This window comes from Drosophila guanche, unplaced genomic scaffold (genome assembly GCF_900245975.1).
Source record: "Drosophila guanche unplaced genomic scaffold, DGUA_6, whole genome shotgun sequence".
Classification (NCBI taxonomy): Eukaryota; Metazoa; Arthropoda; class Insecta; order Diptera; family Drosophilidae; genus Drosophila; species Drosophila guanche.
The window spans coordinates 3,587,841-3,607,288 of NW_022995755.1; the positions used below are offsets into that span (position 1 = coordinate 3,587,841).

Consider the following 19,448-nt stretch of genomic DNA (forward strand, 5'->3'; position numbering starts at 1 on the left):
TGGCTAGGGCACTTCCAGATATATTTACAATGAAACAGAAGCTGAAATACAATTTAATGTTTGAGAGGGAACCAGCCTAATCTCGCTCGCTGATAAGGGTAATAATAATCGGTGGCGAGAGGCCACTGGGCTGCCTGCTACCTGGATTGCGGAAGAGCATGAGGAAGTGGGCAACGCCTATTAAACGCCTCGATGCTTTCAAATGAGATTGGTATTGGGCCTGACTCGTCCTGTCCGAGGGAGACAGCCATAGTGGTGTCTGTTCGGCAAATGGCGGCGATGCCTTCGAGTGGGTTGTCGTTAAATAGCGCAAGGATGCGCACCTAGCTCAACAGTAGCAATTCGACCAGCCCAGCAGCAGGATCGTCAGGATGAGTGAATTTAGCATCGATTACATATTGAACCGCGCCGGCGACAGATACATCGGCACAAATGCCTCCGCCGGAGTCCTGCAACGACTCCGTGCCAGCATTGCGTATCATCCGTACGCCCATCCCGGACACAAGGAGCAACTCGCATCGCCCCCGGCTGCAGTGGCCCTTGAGGAGGGACATCTACCCGTGTACGACTGGCTGCAGTACACCCGCTACCACCCGCCCAAGCTGCCTCGTGCCCTGCGACAGAATGGACCCGCCAAACGCATGCCCGGACGCCTGCCACGGATCCCCTTCACTCCCGCCCAGCTCCAGGCCCTGGAGAGTGCGTACAATGAGTCCAACTATCTGAGCGCCGAGGATGCAAACAAGCTGGCAGAGTCCCTGGAGCTGACCAACACCCGCGTGAAGATCTGGTTCCAGAATCGACGCGCCCGAGAACGACGCGAAAAACGCGACAAGGATGAGAGCTGCGACTCCACATTCTCCTCAAATGCCTCCAGTCCAGAACCGGAAATGATTATCATTGTTTAAAGGGAGCGAACATATGTTGGGTGTACCTTGTGATGGGTTCATACTTGGAGACGAATTATTTATGAATTGAAACTCTTTGTTGTACAAATAAATCTAAGTATCATAGTTCCATTCAGACAATAATTGTTTGTCTATATATAATTTATAAATAAATTTATTTACATTGAACTTAATTTTTGGAGAGTTTCTTACTTGCGAGACGGAAATGATGCCAATTTCCTATATTTCTTTCATCAATTTATAGCTTATAAAATTGTAGCTTCCCGCAGTATCGGGAAGTGCCGGGCAGTACTACAAAACGTGAAATATGACATTCGCTACTTTCTATTACACATTCAACAGTCTGTAACTGAATCTGTGTGTGACGAACGTTTGAAATGGAAAAGTATTTCGTTCCCAAAAGTAAATTTATATTATTTATACGACATTTTATGCTCATCTATATAAAGAATATAATATTAACAGTAAAATAAAATGAATGAATGAATATTTCAATTACTATATATACCTGAGAGTTGCAACTTTAAATTATTGATATTCGACTTATTTCGATAACATGAGCTTAAGAGATACTACGGATTGAAATTTGTAGTGACATTTGTAGTATGCCCACGCCGCGTAGCAGAAAAGTTTTCTCTCAAGATGCATTTTCATGTCTGCCTGCAAATTAATCTCAAACTTTCATCTCTAAATTTTCATCTGCATAAAAAATGCAGTCTCTACTCTATGGACATGTGTGTTTCTCCCCACATGTGGAATCACCATCTCATATCAGTTTCACCTGATGATGCAAATCCAATTTGGATAAAGTAATTCAATATTTCAAGGCGGAAACTGGTTGACTTTGTTCATTTTGCTTCCCATAACATCAGCGCATCACATACGAATAATAGGATCAAACAGGACCGCCCCACATGCAGTTGCTGTCAGAATTGTGTGGATAAAAATCCAACCCATATGGGAAAATATTTCAAAATGTTGAATGAAAATGAGGAAAATTCGCGTGCCGCAAAAACAGCAAACTCCATCTCAGATGGAGTCGTGAATGGGAATGGGAACGGGAGGAGGGAGGGCAGGCTAAGCCGATTCCGTAATTTTTGCTGCCATGGTCAAGAATAATTTGTTTTTCCGCAACCTTTGTTTGCAAAACATGCAAAAATATCAGATTACAAAGCGGCAGTTCCTCCGCAGAAGAAGAGAGAACTGTTTTCCGTACGGCGAGTGGGGGGGAAAATGTTACAGGATGCGTTTTCGAAGTGTAGTTTTGCCACAAGGTCTGCCAAATGAGTTTACGCAAATCCCAAGAATGTCTGCACCTAATCCCCATCTAATCCGATCATATGAGTACGCAAGGGCCGCAGGATCTTGACCGAAGTGGACAACAGGAAGAGCGGATCGCATGCGCCATTTACTTATCGCAAATGAGCATCGAAAGGTGCATCTATGGAAAAGGGTTGGCCATTGCCCACCGAAATTGAGAATATCAAATGTCGCATACGATCAATCGCATGGCCACATGTCCACATATTGATCAGAGAGCAGGCTGCTTTCTTTTCTGGAAACTTTCCACTACAGCCCATAGACTTTGCCCGTCAGAGACGGAGCACTCGAAGGATTTGCTGGAACAATTTAAGCCACTCTCATTAGTTGCAGATAATTCGAGTAAATTTGTGAAATCGGCTTATGATTTGCATTCAATGGAGGAATGTTTATGTTACTAATCTAGTCCTGTTTGACAAACAATGCGGCAATATTTATTCTAATGGCGTAGAAAAACACAGCAAATGCACCCCCGACCTGTCCTTGTACCATTCTTAAGGCCGGACAAAGGCCAGGCGCAGGCGCATGCGTAGAATGGAAAAACTGGGTCAAGACGGGCGCGGGAAGGACTAAACGGCCCAGGATCAATGTAATTCCCATTTTTACGTATGAAGATTGAGGTAAGCGCGGTGCGCTGGGCTTAGCAGGGCGTCAGACAGACTGCCCTTTTTTGATCTTTTGTGTAATTTGTACCAGCCACCGAACATGCAACAAAAGCTTACCACAAGACATTGAGTGATGCATTTTTATTTAATTTTTTATTATTATATAATATATATTATTATTTATTATTTTGTATTTTATTTATTTTTGTCTCCATTCGTTTTTGCGTTAAATTCGGGACAGACTAATTTCCTACCTCGGCATTTAATTAATTAAATTGTTTAATTAAAAAGGCCCACTAAAAAGAAAGAAAAGGTCAACAAAGAAATTAAATGAATTTTCCACTCAAATTGTACGGTCACTCTATGAGTAACCACCATTTGGCAACATTTGGGAGACTCATCGCTACATTAAGAAATATTGCGCAGCATTTAGACAAGTTGCGCAACATTTGATAAATTTATGAATACTTTACATCTTATATTTTTCACCACATGAGTCTTATACACATTTGTTTCTGTGAACTTTTTGCCAGTTCCAGCTCAGTTCCGTTCGGGTATGTCAACAAACTATAAAAAAGTACCTTAAACCAGCTAATCTTGTAGTTACAATAATCATAACCAGAAGTGAGCAATTAGTCAACTGATTTCGTTTAGTTCCTTCTTTAGTGTCTCTTCTTTTGTTTCCGCGCGTGGCATAACAGAATTCGGCTCTGCAGTCGACCTCGACGACGTTATTACAATTGTGCGGTGAAAAGTGAGACTGCTCTTGTTTATTTTGGGCAAAATATATAATATTCTTGGGGGCAAGCCCCCTGCTCACTTGCTTCGCTCTGTTGCTGACCCGGCAAAACATTTGTGGCAGTCAACATTTGGGTTCGAATTCATATTACCGGTGATATTGCTTTCACTTGGCAAATCTTGTGAGTTCAAAAATGCTGCTTGATAATTTTCAGTTTCTTTCTCATCGAAAACTACAGCCCTTATACATAGATCGATGGCTGCCAGCGGATATTGTCATCGCCTATGCCTCAGAACCTCTCCACGTTAACGACAACAGTGAGGCGGGACATCGCCTATGTCATTGGGAATAAGTGAAGTTGACATCGATGTGACTTTGGCTGATACATGATACATCAGAGCCGAAGATCTCTGGGAGGTTAGTGCCGTAACCCACTTACCCCACCTTAAATTAAAATGACAATGGACACCAATAGAGATGACATTTTCAAAAAATCAAACTGCCAGCGCTGCCACTGCAGTGTCAGTGTTGTTAAACGCGGCCAGGAGTTGCCACACCACTGAATAAAGATTGCAAATTGAACCGGGTAATTGTTTAAAAATAAGTCGCTGAATGTTAATAGCAAACGGTTATTTAAAGAAATGATTTATTTCAACTTTCCATCAAAGTTTATCCAAACAGCTGATTGCTTCAAAAAGTGATTGGTGGTGTGCGCCTGCGTTGCTTTTTGCTTGGCGCCCAATAAAAATACTGGCCATTTCATTCAATTGCATAACAATACGCAAAATAACGGTATCGTTATCGTATGCGTACGCTTCTCAGTCAGATATTGACGTGCTTGTACCAAGCGTCGTGTGCGCGGAGGATACTCGACTCGCCCCCACAGTCCACAGAAGACGGAGCAACCACGCCACGCCACGCTCCCTCCGTCGTGCAGCAAAAAAGTCTCACTTATCAAAGATTCAGCAACAAATCGACATTTACGAACTCCCACAATCCAAATGGCTAAATAATTGATTGAGCTTGCCTGCCCCAGAGTAGCACGAGATGCCTCGCCTACGTCACAACAGCAGAATTAGCCAGAAAGTCTCTATTTCATAGCATCCCGAAAACGTGTTCACTCCTGCTCCTCCACCGTCACCTGCTTCACCTCCACCAATAATCGTGCTTCTTCCGCAACGCTTCCGTAGTAAATCCACGTTTTCGCTGGCCTGGTCAGGCAAATCCTTTTTTGGGGGCTAAGACAACGGGCAAAAGATTCGCATCTCATCGCATCGCATCGTAGAAACGTGTACACGTCCAATGGCAAAAGTGAGTAAAGTTTATCGATTTTTACTGGCCACGGCGCGCTGCTCTCTCTCTTCTCCTCTCTTCTCGTTTCCTTTCCTGTGGGAAGTCCCGGGGCCTAATCCAAAACTCGCGTGATTCACATGAAATATTCACACACACACACAGATAGTTCGAAATACTCTCACACACACACCCACACACACAACACTTGCAAAGAGAGCAAAAGACGCAGGCATTTACTTTTTGGGTCACGAGAGGCAAGCTGTATGTTGACATTGGTCCTGGTCTCGTTTTCCCACACAGGCAAAGCACGTGCTTTTTTTTTGTTATTTGGCACAAGTTTTATATACATACGTAACCATTTTCCGCTCGTCCCCCCATACTTATCTGTGCAACTTTTTTATTGCACTGCGCTCTAGTTAATAATTCATGACGTTCGTTGGCTTTCCCTTTCAGTCGGTGTTGGCGCCACTTTAGAGTATCAATTTGAAGCGACACCATCGCCAGAGCCACCCCCACCGCCATCCCAACACGTTTCACCGGAAACAGACATGGACACTGCTGCTGCTGCCGCCGCCGCCGTTGTTGTTGACCTTAGCTCCGAGGGCAGCAAATCAAAGCTCCTGAGCAGTCCCAACAGCACTGGGTCCAGCATCCCACATCCCAGCAGCACTACACTGAAGCCAAAGCCAGTGCCCAGCTACGCCCTAGTAGTGGCAGCCTCCGCAGCTGCTTGCAGTGATCAGGATCAGGTGGGCAGCAGCGTAGAATCCGTATCGGCCACGCCACCGCCCACGCCGGCTACCAACACTGGACGCATGGGAACGCAACGGTGTCCGGGCAACGATGGAATTGGAACGGGAACGGGAACGGGAACTGTGGTTGGGGCTGCTGCCGAGCCTGTCAATGCTGCTGATGCCCACCCAATGCCTTTGAACGGAGGCCTCCTGTGCAAGGAGGCAGTCGTAGTGGCGACCTCGGAGCACGGTCAATCTGGCCCAACATCAACGTCTTCCGCTAAAGCTTCCACAACGCCAATGTCTGCCTTGCTTATACCAGCTGCAACTGCAAATGCAACGGGAACCATATCCACAGAACAACCAGCAGCAGCCGCAGCAACGCCTGCCGGATCAGCGCCAGGAACACCAAAACCACCAGCAAAAGCCACCACAACGACCACAAGTACAAGCCATGCACCATCGGTGGCAACATCAGCGTCGTCATCGCTGAACAGCGTCTCCAATTCGCGTTCGCGTTCCAGCTCGAGTTCCGTGCCGAGCACGGATCCGCTGCTGCAGTGGCAGGATATGCCCCAATATTTGCAGTTCAATCCGTACGTGCTGCGTGGCTACCGTCCCCTGCAAACCTTCAAGGGCTGCCTGCTGAGCCTCTTCTACTGGCACAACGAGACCATCAACATACTGACACATGGTGAGTGCACAGAGAGCTAAAGCTACGCCATCGATACACACCCCCAACCCGGTACACCCACATGCCAAGTGTCACATCACACTTGTTTCTTTTGCTCATTTATCGATCCGAATCCGTCCGAATGCCATTGCCTCGCCTCGCCTCGCCTCTGTGGCTTTTGGAACAAACTCGTAACTCGTAGCAATCACGGTCAAAGCCAAGTGCAAGCGGCGGCGGGCCACATAAATAGATTAGTCCGCATTTCTAATGAACCTCGGTCTGGGTCTGGGACTGTCCTGGTGTTACGTTGAGGTTTGTGGTTTGCTTTCGTTTTGCATAAGAAAACCAAACAAAGAAGTATGAACATGCAGCTTTTGGCTGAAGACAGTTTAATGGCACAAAATATAGGATCTACCACACGATACTCCATATGTGCAGTTACTAGTAGAGCACACACTTTTGGCGTGGATTCATGGGAGAGTCGATGGGACAGTTGAACTCCTTGGAGAACTCATCAAAGTTTGACAGTGGGCCGATAACGCGAAACTTGCCGGGCACATGCTGGTCCGTGGATACCTGTATGGCCTTCACCTGCGGATGGGCATCGTTGCACCAGACCTGGGCATAGCTGATGAAGAACAGCTGCTTGCTGTTGTAGTCCAGTGTGGGTAGAGTCTCCTTGAGCAGCTCCTCGCCGCTGTTGGGCCGCGACTCCAGGGCATCGTACCATTTGCGATAGGCTGTGTAGGCCAGACGCACTCCCCCATTGTCTGCTATGTTCTCCGATTGCGAGACGGACCGCTTGAGGGGTATGCCGTCGTAGACAAAAGCACCGTACTGTTCCGTGAAGCATGTCTGGCGTTCCAGAAAGTTATTGGCGGACGTCTCGTCCCACCAGTCGTGGAACTGGCCACGAGCATCGAACTTACGGCCAGAGTCATCGAAGCCGTGGATAAGCTCGTGGCCAATGAGCACCGCCAGGGAGCCGAACATAACGGCGCTGGGATAGGCATTGGCCCACAGATAGAATGGCTGCAGCAGTGCCACCGGCACCTTGATGGCATTCTCCACGAGGATGTTGGCCGGCGTGTAGCTGAGCAGCTCGCCCGCCTCCAGCGGCTTGGCCGGCAGATGCAGCTCCGCGCGCATTTGCTTCACTCCCAGGATGGTGGCCTGACGCAGATTCTCCACATAGTCGGCGCTCTGCAGATTCAGGCCCTCAAACTCTTTGGTGAAGTTGTAGTCCGCATAGGAGTTAACCTGCAGCGTCATCGCCTCGAGCTTGACTATGGCCTTCTCGCGGATGGGTCGATCGATCCAGTCCAGCAGCTGGCTGGAGCGCAGCGTCTCGTTGAAGGTGGACTTCAGTTGGTTCCACATGCTCTCTATTTCCCGGGCAGTCTTCTCGTTCTTGTAGCTGCGATAGATCATATTGTCCAGGTTCTTGGCAAAGCTCTTCTTGGTGAGGCCGATGCACATCTCCTTCTTGCTCTCCGCCGTCTTGGGCGCCGTCACGGCAAAGTCCTTGATCATGCTGTAGAACAAATAGTTGGCCACAACCCGCTTGGGCGTGCTCTGCATGACCAACACGAGGTTCCGCTGATAGTCCTCGTTGTACTCGTACACCTGGTCCGTGATCCGCTCGCCCATGCTGATCTGCACAAAGCGCTCAATGTCCAGGGTCGGCGCATAGCGGCTGTGCATCTCGGCCACAGTCATCAGTTTGGCCATGGAGGCAATGTCCACGCCATCGCTCTCATCGGCGAGGCCACGGGCCAGACTCACCTCAAAGTCCAGCAGCTCCTGGGCCGTGGTCTTGGCCAGTTCCTTTTCTACGCCCAGAAAGCGCTCCATTGTGCTCTGCATGCGGTCCCGCAGGGCACGGCGATAGGTTTGGGTCCTGTTGTCCACATACATGGCACGCGACTCGAGCGGGAAATCCTGCTGGCCGACATACACCCTGTTCAGGTGATTGTTGGCAAAGTCCTTCGTGACTTCGATGCTGAGAATGGAGCCCACGCCATAGCGGTAGTCCATGCGGGCGGTCGTCTCCAGCCAATCGAATTTATCCTCCTGCCACGACGAACCCTCCAGCACTGGCATGGAGCCGAATTCGGCAATCAAACTCTTCAGCTTCTGCGCATAGGTGGGCTTCAGCTCTCCCAATCTCGTGCAGGACTCGTAGAAGTGCTTCACCTGCACATCCTCGCGCGTGTCGTTCGCATTCGGTGGACTGGTGAGGATCAACGCCAGCTTGCGGTTGAGCGCTTTGGTCAGCGTCTCGAACAGTCCCGTGGTGAACTCGCTCAGGCTGATGGCCGAGTTGATGCGCGACCAATTGCCGCAGGCAAAGTCATAGAAGTCTGTGCACGGATCGGCTCTCTGGTTCATGAAGCTCTGCATTTCGGCTGCCTTGGCATTGCGCAGCAGCTGCCTCATGTACGGCGTGTCCTCGTTCAGCTGCAGCCTCTCCTCGTCCGCAGGCGCCGCCTGGCTGCAGCCCAGCAGCACGGACAAAGTGCACAGGAATTGGCAGATAATTCGAAGCGCGTGCATCTTGGGGCTCGTTGCTTCTTGGTTCGATTTGAATGCTCGACTGAGCACAGAGCCCCAGATGATACAGAACATCGTCAACATCCAGAGGGCAGCGGCCGGCGGTCTCTGTTCTCGGTAAAAAGCGCAACCCCAGGGGTTATCTCGCATCTCCCACATCTCGCTGCCCCAGTTAGAGATGACGGCGTGAATGTTTTTCTTTTTGTGCAATTGGATGAATGACATCAAGTGCCGCCTGTTCACCAGAATTCGCAATTGTGAGGGACATAAACTTGGAAAGTATTTCGTTCCGTTTCACCCGAAAGCATCTTTCGTTTCTAAAGTTGTAAAGAATTGAGACCTGAGGTGTGTACACACTTTCCAAGATATTTATAAAGATTTTATTTTGTTACTTGAACATTTTCTTTGAATTATAGAAAGTTAATCAGTTAACCCCGCAATCCAAAGCAAATCCAAATAAGTTTCATGAGTACCCCAATTATTTGACCCACTGGCACCCACTGGCACATGGCTGTGTTTGACGCGCACAACTTTCGAATTTCAATTTGATCGCAACGCAATAAAATTGTTTATGAGCAATTACTTTGTCAATATTGATTGCTCGCTAAATGATCAAGTGCCTCGGGCTTTTCTCCAAGTGTTTCCCAAGCAACGTGAGCTGCGATCTAATCACGCGCTCCACACTAAACAGCAGAGACGAGAGACGAGACCAACGACCAGCTCCATGACTGATAAGCAGGGAGAGAGTGTGGAGCCCTCTCCGGAGCTCTGACTCAATCTCAGTCTGAATCTCAGTAAAGTAAAGAGTAAATCTGTACGGAAGTGCGTCGGGCTCAGTTGTTGCCACTTTCAGTTGCCCGTCGAGTGTTCGCCATGGAGAACGCTTCTCCGGCTGTTGCTTCCAGCCAGCTCGTGCTGCTGATTTTGATTGCTGGCATTGCTGGGTGTGCCCAGGGTCATTTGCTGTCCCAGCCAGCGCTGGAATTACGCATTCAGGCCCAGGAACAGCTCATCTCGCAGCACAATGACAGCGCCTATGTGCAGCGTCTGATGCGACTGTCCAAGTCCGCCGAGATGCGAAACTACATGCAGCCCGAGCTGCAGCCCTGCGACAATTTCTACGACTACAGCTGCGGCAACTGGGCCAAAATCAATCCAGCAAACACGGCAAGTCCACGCGAGACCAACTACGAGCAGCTGCTGCTCAAAGGTTACCATCACAAGCAGCAGCGACTGCTGCAGCGATCGGCTGACGCGGCCATCGATGCGGAGGCGGTGCTCAAGTTGAAGGAGTTCTATGCCAGCTGCCTGCACTACCGCGAGACACCGCTGCCCGTGTACCGCCAACAGTTGCTGGAGATTGTGGCCGAGTTTGGACACATGCCCGCCCTGGCACTGCCGGGACAGCAGTGGCCCGCCGACGAGTTCGATTGGGTGGCCACCGTGGCACGCATCAAGCGGAAGTACGGACTGGACATCTTGCTACGCCTTCAGGTGTCTCCTGCGGGCATCTATGTGGGACAACCGCAGCAGATTCGGCCGCAGCCCAATCGCCTGGGACGAGCTGCCAGCATACGGGAGTGGCTGGTTTGGAATTTGGGCGTGGAGAGGGAATTGGCAGAGACCACATCGCTGGAGATCACAAATATGGAGGATTTGGTGGCTCGCCAAATGCGGGATATTCCAGTGGGTGTGCTCGCACGTCCACGCACAACCAAGGAGCTGGATGAGCTCTACTTGCCCGTGTACAACCTCACCAAGTACATTGAACTGGTCCTCGATCGGCCATTGAACCCGAACGACACTCTGTACGAGCACGTGCCCAGCTATCAGGCACACTTGCTGGACTTTGTGGCCGGCGTTAGCCCCCAGATGCATGCCAATTACATCTTCTACTCGCTGCTGGAGCACTTCAGCTACCAGTGGGCTGGCTCCGTGGTGGATCACTGCATGTCCAAGGCGCGCAGTCTGTTCCCCGAGCTGCTGGACAACATGGTCTTAAGGGAGTACGGAGATGCAGCCACCCTCAGCGACATTGAAGCCGTGTGGCTGCAGATCAAGCGCAGCTTCCGTGATATGCTGGAGAACGACACCGCCGATTGGTTGTCTCTGGCGGTACGCAGCCAGCTGCTGGACCAAATCAATGCCACTCGCCTGCTGGTCAACGGACATGAGGATGTTAATTTCACGCAGATCTACGAACAATTGCAGCTAAAGCCTCGTGACTATCTGCACAATCTACGGGCCGTGCTCAGTCATGACAGTCTGAAGACCAAAATGTCTGCCGCTCCATTGACAGCGCCCAGCTATGATGCCGTGGAGAAGCGTGTCCTGTTGCCGGTGGCCCTGCTACAGCCGAACTATCTGTGGTCCCGATACTACCCACGTGCCCTGCGCTACGGCAGCCTGGGCACTCTGCTCGCCCACGAGCTGGCACACAGCATCGAGGATGTCTCCCACTGGGACCACTCCTCGATGATTGCCTACCACAAGCGTTGGGCCTGCTTCAAGGAACAGTACGGACGCCTGCGACTCAATGGAGAGTACTTGCCGAAGAGCGATCTGCAGGCGGAGAACATTGCCGACAATCTGGCTGTGCAGGTGTCCTACCACGCGTACTCCAAGTACTTGCAGGAGCTGGCCCCATCCGCCCTCTCCTCGGAGCAACTGCCACAGATGACGCAGAGTCCGCGGCAATTGTTCTTCATTAGCTATGCCCAGTTCTGGTGCAATGATTCCCAAGAGAGATTCCGCGACAGGATAGCCCTACTCGTCTCGTATACACCCAGTGCCCTGAGGGTGCTTGGAGCACTCTCCAACCTGGACTCCTTCCAGCGGGACTTTGCCTGCATCAGTGGCAGTCCGATGAACTCCTCCCCGAAGTGTCAGCTGTATGGCTTATCCTTGGATTAGCAACATAGTATCGGTTCAAATATATTCTTATAAACAGTTTAAGGTAATTATTTTTGTTAGTAGATGGAGCACTTGTACTCCGGATCCATGGGTGCCGACTGGGAGCAGTTCCAGACCCAGGAGAACTCCTGGAAATTGGACAGCGAACCAATCACGCGATACATGCCCGGTGCATGGCTGTCTGCCTGGGCCACGGTCTTCTTGAACAGCGTCTGCACATCGTCGCACCACAGCTGGGCAAAGCCCACGAAGAACAGCTGGCGATTGGTCAAATCCAGCCCCTCGAGGGTCTCCTGCTGGCGCTTCTCCTCCGACTGCTGTCCCAGCCAGCGCTCGTAGGCGGCGTAGGCGAGCTTCACTCCGGCATTGTCCGCTATGTTCTCCGACTGCTGGGAGCTCTCCGGCAGCTTGGAGCCGCCGTATCTGTAGGTGTGATACTGCGCCTGGAAGCACTTGCGACGCTCCTCGAACTCGTAGCGCGACTTGAGGTCCCACCAGGGAGCCAGATTGCCGCCGGCATCGTAGTTGCGACCCTCGACATCGAAGCCGTGTATCATCTCGTGGGCCAGCAGGTAGCCCAGCGTGGCATACTTGAGGGCCTGCGGATACTGGTCGCCCCAAAAGTAGCGCGGCTGCAGCAGCGCCACCGGAATGGTGATGTTGTTCTCCAGAATGTTGTAGGCGGGCGTGAAGCTCAGCAGATCGGTGTCCTCCAGCGTGCTGGGTGGCTGCCTGATCCTGTCCGTGCTGCGCTTCGCCTGTTCCAGGTTCATCTGCTGCACATTGGCCACGTAGTTCAGGCGATCGATCTCCACAGCGCCGTAGATCGCCTCAAAGTTCTCGCTGTCGTAGGAGTTGATGTGCAGCTGCATGCTCTCCAGCTTCTCGATGGCCTTCTGCCGCGTGGCATTCGCTATCCAGTCGTGCTTGTCCCCCGCCAATTGCTGCCGGAACACACTCCGTATCTGGTCCCAGACGCTGTGCACCTCCGCCTCTGCCTCGGGGCTGCGGTAGCGGGCGTAGACCACATGGTCCGTGAGCTTGCCAAAGTACTTTTTGGTCTTCTCGACGCACCACTTGGGCAGCGTGCTGGGCGTGGCATCCACCAGGTAGTCCTGCACCAGCTGCCACAGCACGTAGGTGGCCAGCAGGGAGGGGGGCGTGGCCTTGACGATGCTCAGGGCATTGTCCAGATAGGGTTCATCGTAGAGGTACAGCACTTGCGGCACATTCTCCGCTCCCAGGACGAGGGCAAAGAACTCGGTGAAGTTCATGTGATCGCCGTACTTCTCCTCCAGCTCGGGCAGCGTGTACAGCGAGAGATTATCCTCGATGGACTCGGAGCTGGAACTGGAACCGCCCGACATCAGACGCGTCTCCAGGGCCCGCAGCTGCTCGGCAATCTGCTTGGCATGGTGGGCACTGAGGCCAAAGTACTGCTGCAGATCCTTGGAGGAGCTGGCCTCCTCCAGCAGGTTGAGGATGCCGGAGTTGGAGAGCTTCTCGTACTCGGGCGGACCGAGATAAACGCGACTCAATGACTTGTTCTGGATGTCTCGCATTATGTCCACCGAGAGGATGATCTGGCGGCCGTACTTGTGCTGGATCTGGGCCACAGTCTGCCACCAGATGAAGTCCGAGGCGTTCCAGCGGTCACCAGCCAGGGCTGGCACCTCGCCGTATTCCTTGTAGACATTCTCCAGGGCCAGCTTGTAGTGGACATCGTCGCGATGCACCAGGCCGCAGGAGAGGTAGAATCGTTGCAGCTTCTGCTCCAGCTCCGTTTTCAGCTCATTCGAGCGGAGCAGACTCAGCAGCCGGCGATCGAATCCCTTGGAGATCAGCTTAAAGGTGTCCGTGGTTATGTCATTCAGCAGCTGGGCGGGATTCTGTCGGTGCCAATTGCCGCATGCATGGCTGTAGAAGTCGTCGCAGGGCGCTATCTCTGGCTTCAGCATGGCCTTGATGTCGGCCACTTTCGAGTGGCGGATTATGCTCTTTGCGTAGTCCGAGGTCAGGTCATCCGCAGTGGCAGACACTGCCAGTAGCAGGCTGCACCAGCACCAGCACCAGAGTGGCCACAAAACTCGTCTCGACATGATCTCACGCTTGGTTCAACTGATTTTTAAATGGCATTTCAATCGCTGATTCGTTGAGGGCCACAGCCCAGCTGCGCTTATCAGGCGCTCGAGATTTGTTTATACAAAATGTTCACTCTGAGGCTCTGGGGTAGGTCAATCTCTTATCGCCACAGATAGTGGCTCTTATACGAGTCTTATAATTGCGTAGAATCCACTGACCTAGGAAGTATTTTAGCAGCAACCACCATGTAACATTTATTCATATTTTGTTCTCGTTTTTTGCAGCCATACCCATCATCTATATACTGGCCATTGTGCCCGGCTTGATGCCCTGGGACAGTGGCTACAAGTTTCTATCGTTCTGCCATGTCTTTGGCTCGGTGGCACCGTGGTGCGGCAGCTTCGTCTACCATCTGTTCATGAACATCGAGAAGGGCGAGAATGTCTACTATACACTGCTCAAGCTGGACATGGTCGGGATCTGGGTGAGCCAGAGCTTTGGTGAGTAAGAAACTACTAGCAATCATCTCTCTCTCGCTTTGATTTAGAGGCCGCTCGGAAGCGGAACTATTTGTTTAATGATTAATTCATAGAAACTATTAGGAACTACCCAAGTCAATCAGTAATCAGTACACCTTGCATCTGAGTGGGGGATTCATTTTGGTGCTGTTGCCACACTGAAAGGCCTCGGCAAAGGCTCGACTGTTGGCCATCATGGCGCGCACTCGCACCTCGGACGGCGTATGGACACTGGTCATGACATGGGCATGCCGCCTCGCCGGCAACACATCCGCGCACATGGTCTGGGCCAGACTGAGGAAGAACAGCTGCTGCGGCGTCTGCAACATTAGGGGCAGCGCTTCCCCTTCGGCAGCCACAGTCTTTGAGTGCTCCAACAGCCACTTGTGGTAGGCGGAGAGGGTAATGCGGATGCCCACATTGTCGGCAATGTTCTCGCCCTGCGTCTCTCTTCTCGGCAGCTTTTGGTTGCCAAAGCGCAGCTCTCCAAACTGATCCACCAGGCACTGCTTGAGCCGCTTGAAGTTCGTCTTGGCCTCGCTGGACCACGAGTCGCGGAGGTTTCCCCTTCCATCGAACAACAGATTCGAGTCGTCGAAGGCGTGGGCTATCTCGTGGGCGAGGTCGAAGCCCAGGGTGCCGTACTTGAGGGCCGCCGGATAGACATCGTCCCAGAAGTAGCGATGCTGCATGTGGCTGGCCGGAAAGAGCACCAAATTGGCCTCCCTGACGTAGCAAGGCGAGTCGATTGTGTCGTCGTAGAAGATGGCCTTGGACTGCGGCCGCTGCAGATCCTCACGCAGATTGAGGGCGCGCACCTCCAGCAGTCGCTGAATGTTGCCATAGTAGTCGGCCGAGCTGATGACCAGCGTGCCGTAGTGCTCCTCAAAGTCCACAGACTCCTCGCCAGATATCTGGAAGGACATCAGCTTGAGCTTCTCCACTATCCCATTGCGCGTCTGCTCGTCCAGCCACTCCAGTTCGGATCCATTCAGAATCTCCTCGAAGGTGGCCTTCAGCTCCTGAAACAACTGCCTTAGGATGGCGGGCATGTGGGGACTCTGCTGCTCCAGGGAGTGATAGACCATGTGATCCACGACAGCTGGAAAGAGGTCCGAGGTCCGTTCCGCACAGTATTCCTCCTGCTGCAGCTGTTGCTGCTGTGGCTGGTACTTTTCGGGCTCCAAGTCCACCACAAAATCCTCCAGCAGACTCGAGAGCATATAGTTGGCCAGCACCCGTTTGGGTGTGCCCAAGAGGATCCTGGTCAGCTGCCAGAGGTAGCCAGGAACGTACTCGTAAACGGGCAGCTGGTAGTCATGACCCAGCCAGTGACTCACAAATTTGGTAAAGTTGAGGGCCGGGCCGTAGGTCTCCGTCAGGCTGCTGATCACGGTCAGGTGTTGCCTCAACCTCGGATCATCCACCGTCTTCTGGTCGATGCCACTGCGTCCCAGCTCCAAGTCCAGGGCGCTGATCTCATTGGCCGCCTGCAGGGCACGCTCTGGCGAGACGCCCAGCAACCGCTGCAGCCTCAACTGCAGTCGAATCTTTCTGACAAGTTTCACTGATACTTCGTCTTTGATGAGCATCAGGTCATCCCTTTGGCCCAAGAACAAGCGATTGATCTGGCTGTTGGCCATGTCAGGACCCACACTGACACGCAGGAATGTGATCTTGCCGTAGCGTCGCAGCAGCGTAGCCATCATCTCAATGGCATCGAACTTGGACTCGTCCCAGGCGTTGCCCTCCACTACGGGCATGCCTCCAAATTCCCTGAGCACATGGAGCAGATGGCTGCGCTGATTCATCCTCAGTGCCGTGGTATTCAGGCAGGACTCATAGAAGTACTTCACCCGCGTCTCCATGGGTCTGTCCGTGCTCATCTTTGGCTCGTTCAGCAGCTGTCGCACCCGCCGCAAATACCCGCCACGGAGTGCCTGCCCTAAGCTTTTGTCCGTCTCCGGGGAAGCTGCATTTATCGAGGAATACTTCCCACAGGCATGGCCATAGAAGTCATCGCAGGGACTCACAAGCGGATCTATGAAGGAGCGCATATCCGCGGACTTGGCATGCCGCATGATCTCATGGCCCAGTGGCGTTGTTAGCTCCTTATAAACGCCAGCCTGGACGCCATCCAGCCACGCTATGGCTATAAAGATTAGGCAGACGAGAGCTTCAGGAGTGGCTCCCATTTTCGGTTGTGTTTGGCACGAGATATGTTTAGCGACTGATTTGAATATTTTTGGCTGGGAATTGACTTGAGGACGGCGGCTTATCGGTGGGAATGGCCTCTCCCTCTCCCTCTCCCTCTCCGTCTCTCACTGTCTCAACGCACAATCTCTCTTCCGCTGTCTGTTTGCAGGTGCCTTGCCCCTGGTGACGGCCACAACGCTGTGCTTCACGCCTGTCCTCAAGTGGCTAATCATCAGCTCCTATTGCCTGCTCTCGCTGTTTGGCCTGTACAAGGTAAGCAAAAATGTTTATTACTTACTTTCTATGGTTAATAATTATGCATTATTCTGTCAGGCCCTAACCGCCAGTTCGCCCTGGCAGCGTCGCCTGTGTTTTGCTCTGCCCTTTGGCATGCGCTCCATACTGACATTTCTGCGGATACGGGGAATGGTCGGCGGCAGTCATATGGCCCTTTCGCATGTCTATCTGCAGGTGCGTATGTCGAGGCTTTCCAATTCACTAACTTGCTATTTTCTATAACTAAACGTTTTTGGCTGGCCTCTCTCTCTGTGCGCCATAGGTTGAAGTTGTAAGTTTCACCTTTTCATACATATATGTACGTACATTCGAGTAAATGGACAAGAGCCGCAATCCAATTTGATCGGCTGACACACAGAGCGCTCCATCTCTTCCATCTCTTGTTGAATTGTTCTCTCTTCTCTTTCTTGGCACTCGCCGTATGTGTGTGTTTGCGTTGCTTCCAGGATGGCGTCTCCATACTGGGCGGTGCGATTGGTGCCATGCGTATACCGGAGAAGTGGTTCCCCGGCGTGGTTGACTTTTATCTGAATTCCCACAACATCATGCACGTGCTGGTCGTGGTCGCAGTCTACTCGATGCATAAGGTAAACATGGGCATACACATTCAAGGGCTGATTGTAATCTCTTACTTTATAGGCCACCATCAAGGACTTCGAGTGGATGTCCACACAGACATGCAATAGCTTTGAAAATGTCACCGAGCAGGCGCTCGGCCATGTGGAGCTATGACCCGTTTACTGGCTGCTGCTGCTACTGCTGCTGCTGCCGTTGCCATGGATGTTGTCCAGGCCACGGGCCAAGCGTTCCCATGCGATACGCGCCCTGATGGCCCTGACCAGGAGACGGAGACGAGCACCGAACGGTGCCGGGTGAAACTGCGCGCCTGCGCACGCTGACTAGATAGACATAAAGACATAGAGACAAATGCGCTACTTGAGTATATACCGTGTATAATGTTTGCAGTAACAATATACATATGTATGTATATTTAGCTATAGGCCATACATCTATGTACATATACTTATACATATATATACAACATATATGAACTGTATAGTACGTATAGTACATACTTCGACTGTGGTATTAAGCATTAAGGTTATATAAATTACTGAAATGAGCAAGAAGCTAATCGAAAAGAACTTTAAAGTGCGAACAGAGTTGAGATTAACAGATCGAATCGCTGATGGTTGGATAGTAATGAATATGTAATGTAATGTAATGTATGTAATATGAGTAATAATGATTTGAATGATGTTGATACATGTGTACCTCATTGTGCTTAACGACAAAAACAAACATCTAATTTTCAAATATTGTATGTATGTATAACTTTGTACCTCGTCGAGAATTCTTACAATAAGGACATCACACCTTTAAGCTAACCCCTTCTTCCTAGTTGATCTTTTTAGATATGCAAATTGTTAATTTTTGGGCAACCACAACGTGGTATGTAGTGGTGGTCTCTATAAGGACTCTCCTCTCTATTAATTAATGCTCCAATCTGTGCATAGTTGTGAAATGGAACCAAACAAAAAAAAAAGAAAAAAGACAAAAACCAAAAACCAAAAACTGGAACCACGACAAAGTTGTTGCATGTTGTGTGATGCCAGTAGTTACGAATAGTTAGATGAGAGTCAGGAGGAGTATTCCATGTTGGACAAGCGTGAAACAATGATCAACAAAAATTTAAAAACAAACAATCTTCTGGGCTAAAACGCTGCTGCAACGAATCACGTACATCACAATACGTAGTGAATGCTATACCCCCGTATGGTAAGAGTACTTAAAAACTTAATACGATATTGAGTTGATATCATTTATGTCAATTGATTGCGCAATATTAACCTCAAGTATTTACTGAGCTCCCCCGAATATACTTATTATTAAATATTGAATATGTATTAGTAAAATTGCAATATTTATTACCCTAGAACCTTAGGCATGTCATGAATTAGGGCAGGTATTCTTGCAACCAACCAACAAACCAACCAAAGAACAAACAAACCAACTAACAAAAACAATGAAACATAAATCCATATGATAGATACGATAGAAAACCATTCTAAAATGTCGATCGGTCTACTTTTAATCCATGAGAGCAATGCGAACAATTATGAGTAAAATGTTTTAGTAGTGTCAATAATTTACACCACCCTCCAATGAGAGAGAAAGAGAACCGAGCTAATCTAACAAATGAAACGTAAGCTAACAAACTAATTCAAACAAAGCAATAATTAATAATTAATAGGCAAACTCAATGCTTTTAAGTTACAAAAGTTGCTGCTAGTTGTAAGTAACAATTATAACAAAACATATTGTCAAATGATTTTTCTGTGAAGAAAAGGTTAATAAATGAACAAAAACAAATGAACAGTAACAACAGGCAAAACTGAGTTTGCATTTGAATTGGAAAATGCAGACTGATTTCATTTTATCATTTATAGTTTATTAAATTCTTTAGTAAATTCTTACATTCGCGCCATGCATATAAACCTCTGCTCTACTCTCTTCTCCCCCCTGTAACATGCAATTTTTTATTTGATTTTCTGACTAGTTTTATTTTATAAATATGATTTGTTTAGATACGAACTTTAACGCTTTTGATTGATGC

General features: G+C 50.1%; 7 protein-coding genes across 7 annotated transcripts in view; 4 read left to right on the forward strand and 3 right to left on the reverse strand.

Moving 5' to 3' along the window:
* Window positions 1-5,627, forward strand: part of LOC117589861 (protein kinase C and casein kinase II substrate protein 3) — a 19,346-nt gene extending 13,719 nt beyond the window's left edge. Inside the window, exon 11 of the mRNA XM_034282127.1 lies at window positions 5,615-5,627. The gene's annotated coding sequence lies outside the window, so the exon portion shown is untranslated. The remainder of the gene's footprint in view (window positions 1-5,614) is intronic.
* On the forward strand, window positions 309-937 carry LOC117589863 (homeobox protein MSX-1). Its single transcript, XM_034282131.1, has one exon. The coding sequence runs from the start codon at window positions 372-374 to the stop codon at window positions 906-908; it is 537 nt and encodes a 178-aa protein (XP_034138022.1). The 5' UTR covers window positions 309-371; the 3' UTR covers window positions 909-937.
* LOC117589900 (ADIPOR-like receptor IZH1) lies at window positions 5,414-18,384 on the forward strand. Its single transcript, XM_034282170.1, has 7 exons — window positions 5,414-6,293; window positions 14,105-14,320; window positions 16,704-16,807; window positions 16,868-17,005; window positions 17,094-17,102; window positions 17,278-17,418; window positions 17,471-18,384. Exons 1-7 carry the CDS (start codon window positions 5,414-5,416, stop codon window positions 17,561-17,563), a joined length of 1,581 nt encoding a protein of 526 aa, XP_034138061.1. The 3' UTR covers window positions 17,564-18,384.
* On the reverse strand, window positions 6,631-8,886 carry LOC117589857 (neprilysin-4-like). The gene has a single exon (XM_034282122.1). The coding sequence runs from the start codon at window positions 8,826-8,828 to the stop codon at window positions 6,714-6,716; it is 2,115 nt and encodes a 704-aa protein (XP_034138013.1). The 5' UTR covers window positions 8,829-8,886; the 3' UTR covers window positions 6,631-6,713.
* Window positions 9,639-11,780, forward strand: LOC117589877 (neprilysin-11; the record flags this gene model as incomplete). Its single annotated transcript, XM_034282147.1, has 1 exon — window positions 9,639-11,780. A coding segment is annotated over one exon (2,100 nt), but the record flags the coding sequence as incomplete, so codon positions are not given.
* LOC117589860 (membrane metallo-endopeptidase-like 1) lies at window positions 11,724-13,874 on the reverse strand. Its single transcript, XM_034282124.1, has one exon. It carries the CDS (start codon window positions 13,835-13,837, stop codon window positions 11,795-11,797), a length of 2,043 nt encoding a protein of 680 aa, XP_034138015.1. The 5' UTR covers window positions 13,838-13,874; the 3' UTR covers window positions 11,724-11,794.
* LOC117589859 (neprilysin-1) lies at window positions 14,358-16,576 on the reverse strand. The gene has a single exon (XM_034282123.1). It carries the CDS (start codon window positions 16,531-16,533, stop codon window positions 14,446-14,448), a length of 2,088 nt encoding a protein of 695 aa, XP_034138014.1. The 5' UTR covers window positions 16,534-16,576; the 3' UTR covers window positions 14,358-14,445.
* Window positions 18,385-19,448: the final 1,064 nt, after the last annotated feature.

What these genes read in the sequence shown, in the direction of transcription:
- LOC117589863 (XM_034282131.1), top strand. Translation starts at nt 372, where the DNA reads ATGAGTGAATTTAGCATCGATTACATATTGAACCGCGCCGGCGACAGA.
- LOC117589900 (XM_034282170.1), top strand. Translation starts at nt 5,414, where the DNA reads ATGGACACTGCTGCTGCTGCCGCCGCCGCCGTTGTTGTTGACCTTAGC. An exon ending in CATCAACATACTGACACATG is followed by an intron (nt 6,294 to 14,104) that starts GTGAGTGCACAG and finishes CGTTTTTTGCAG; the next exon opens with CCATACCCATCATCTATATA. An exon ending in CAGTCTACTCGATGCATAAG is followed by an intron (nt 17,419 to 17,470) that starts GTAAACATGGGC and finishes CTTACTTTATAG; the next exon opens with GCCACCATCAAGGACTTCGA.
- LOC117589857 (XM_034282122.1), bottom strand. Translation starts at nt 8,828, where the DNA reads ATGCACGCGCTTCGAATTATCTGCCAATTCCTGTGCACTTTGTCCGTG.
- LOC117589860 (XM_034282124.1), bottom strand. Translation starts at nt 13,837, where the DNA reads ATGTCGAGACGAGTTTTGTGGCCACTCTGGTGCTGGTGCTGGTGCAGC.
- LOC117589859 (XM_034282123.1), bottom strand. Translation starts at nt 16,533, where the DNA reads ATGGGAGCCACTCCTGAAGCTCTCGTCTGCCTAATCTTTATAGCCATA.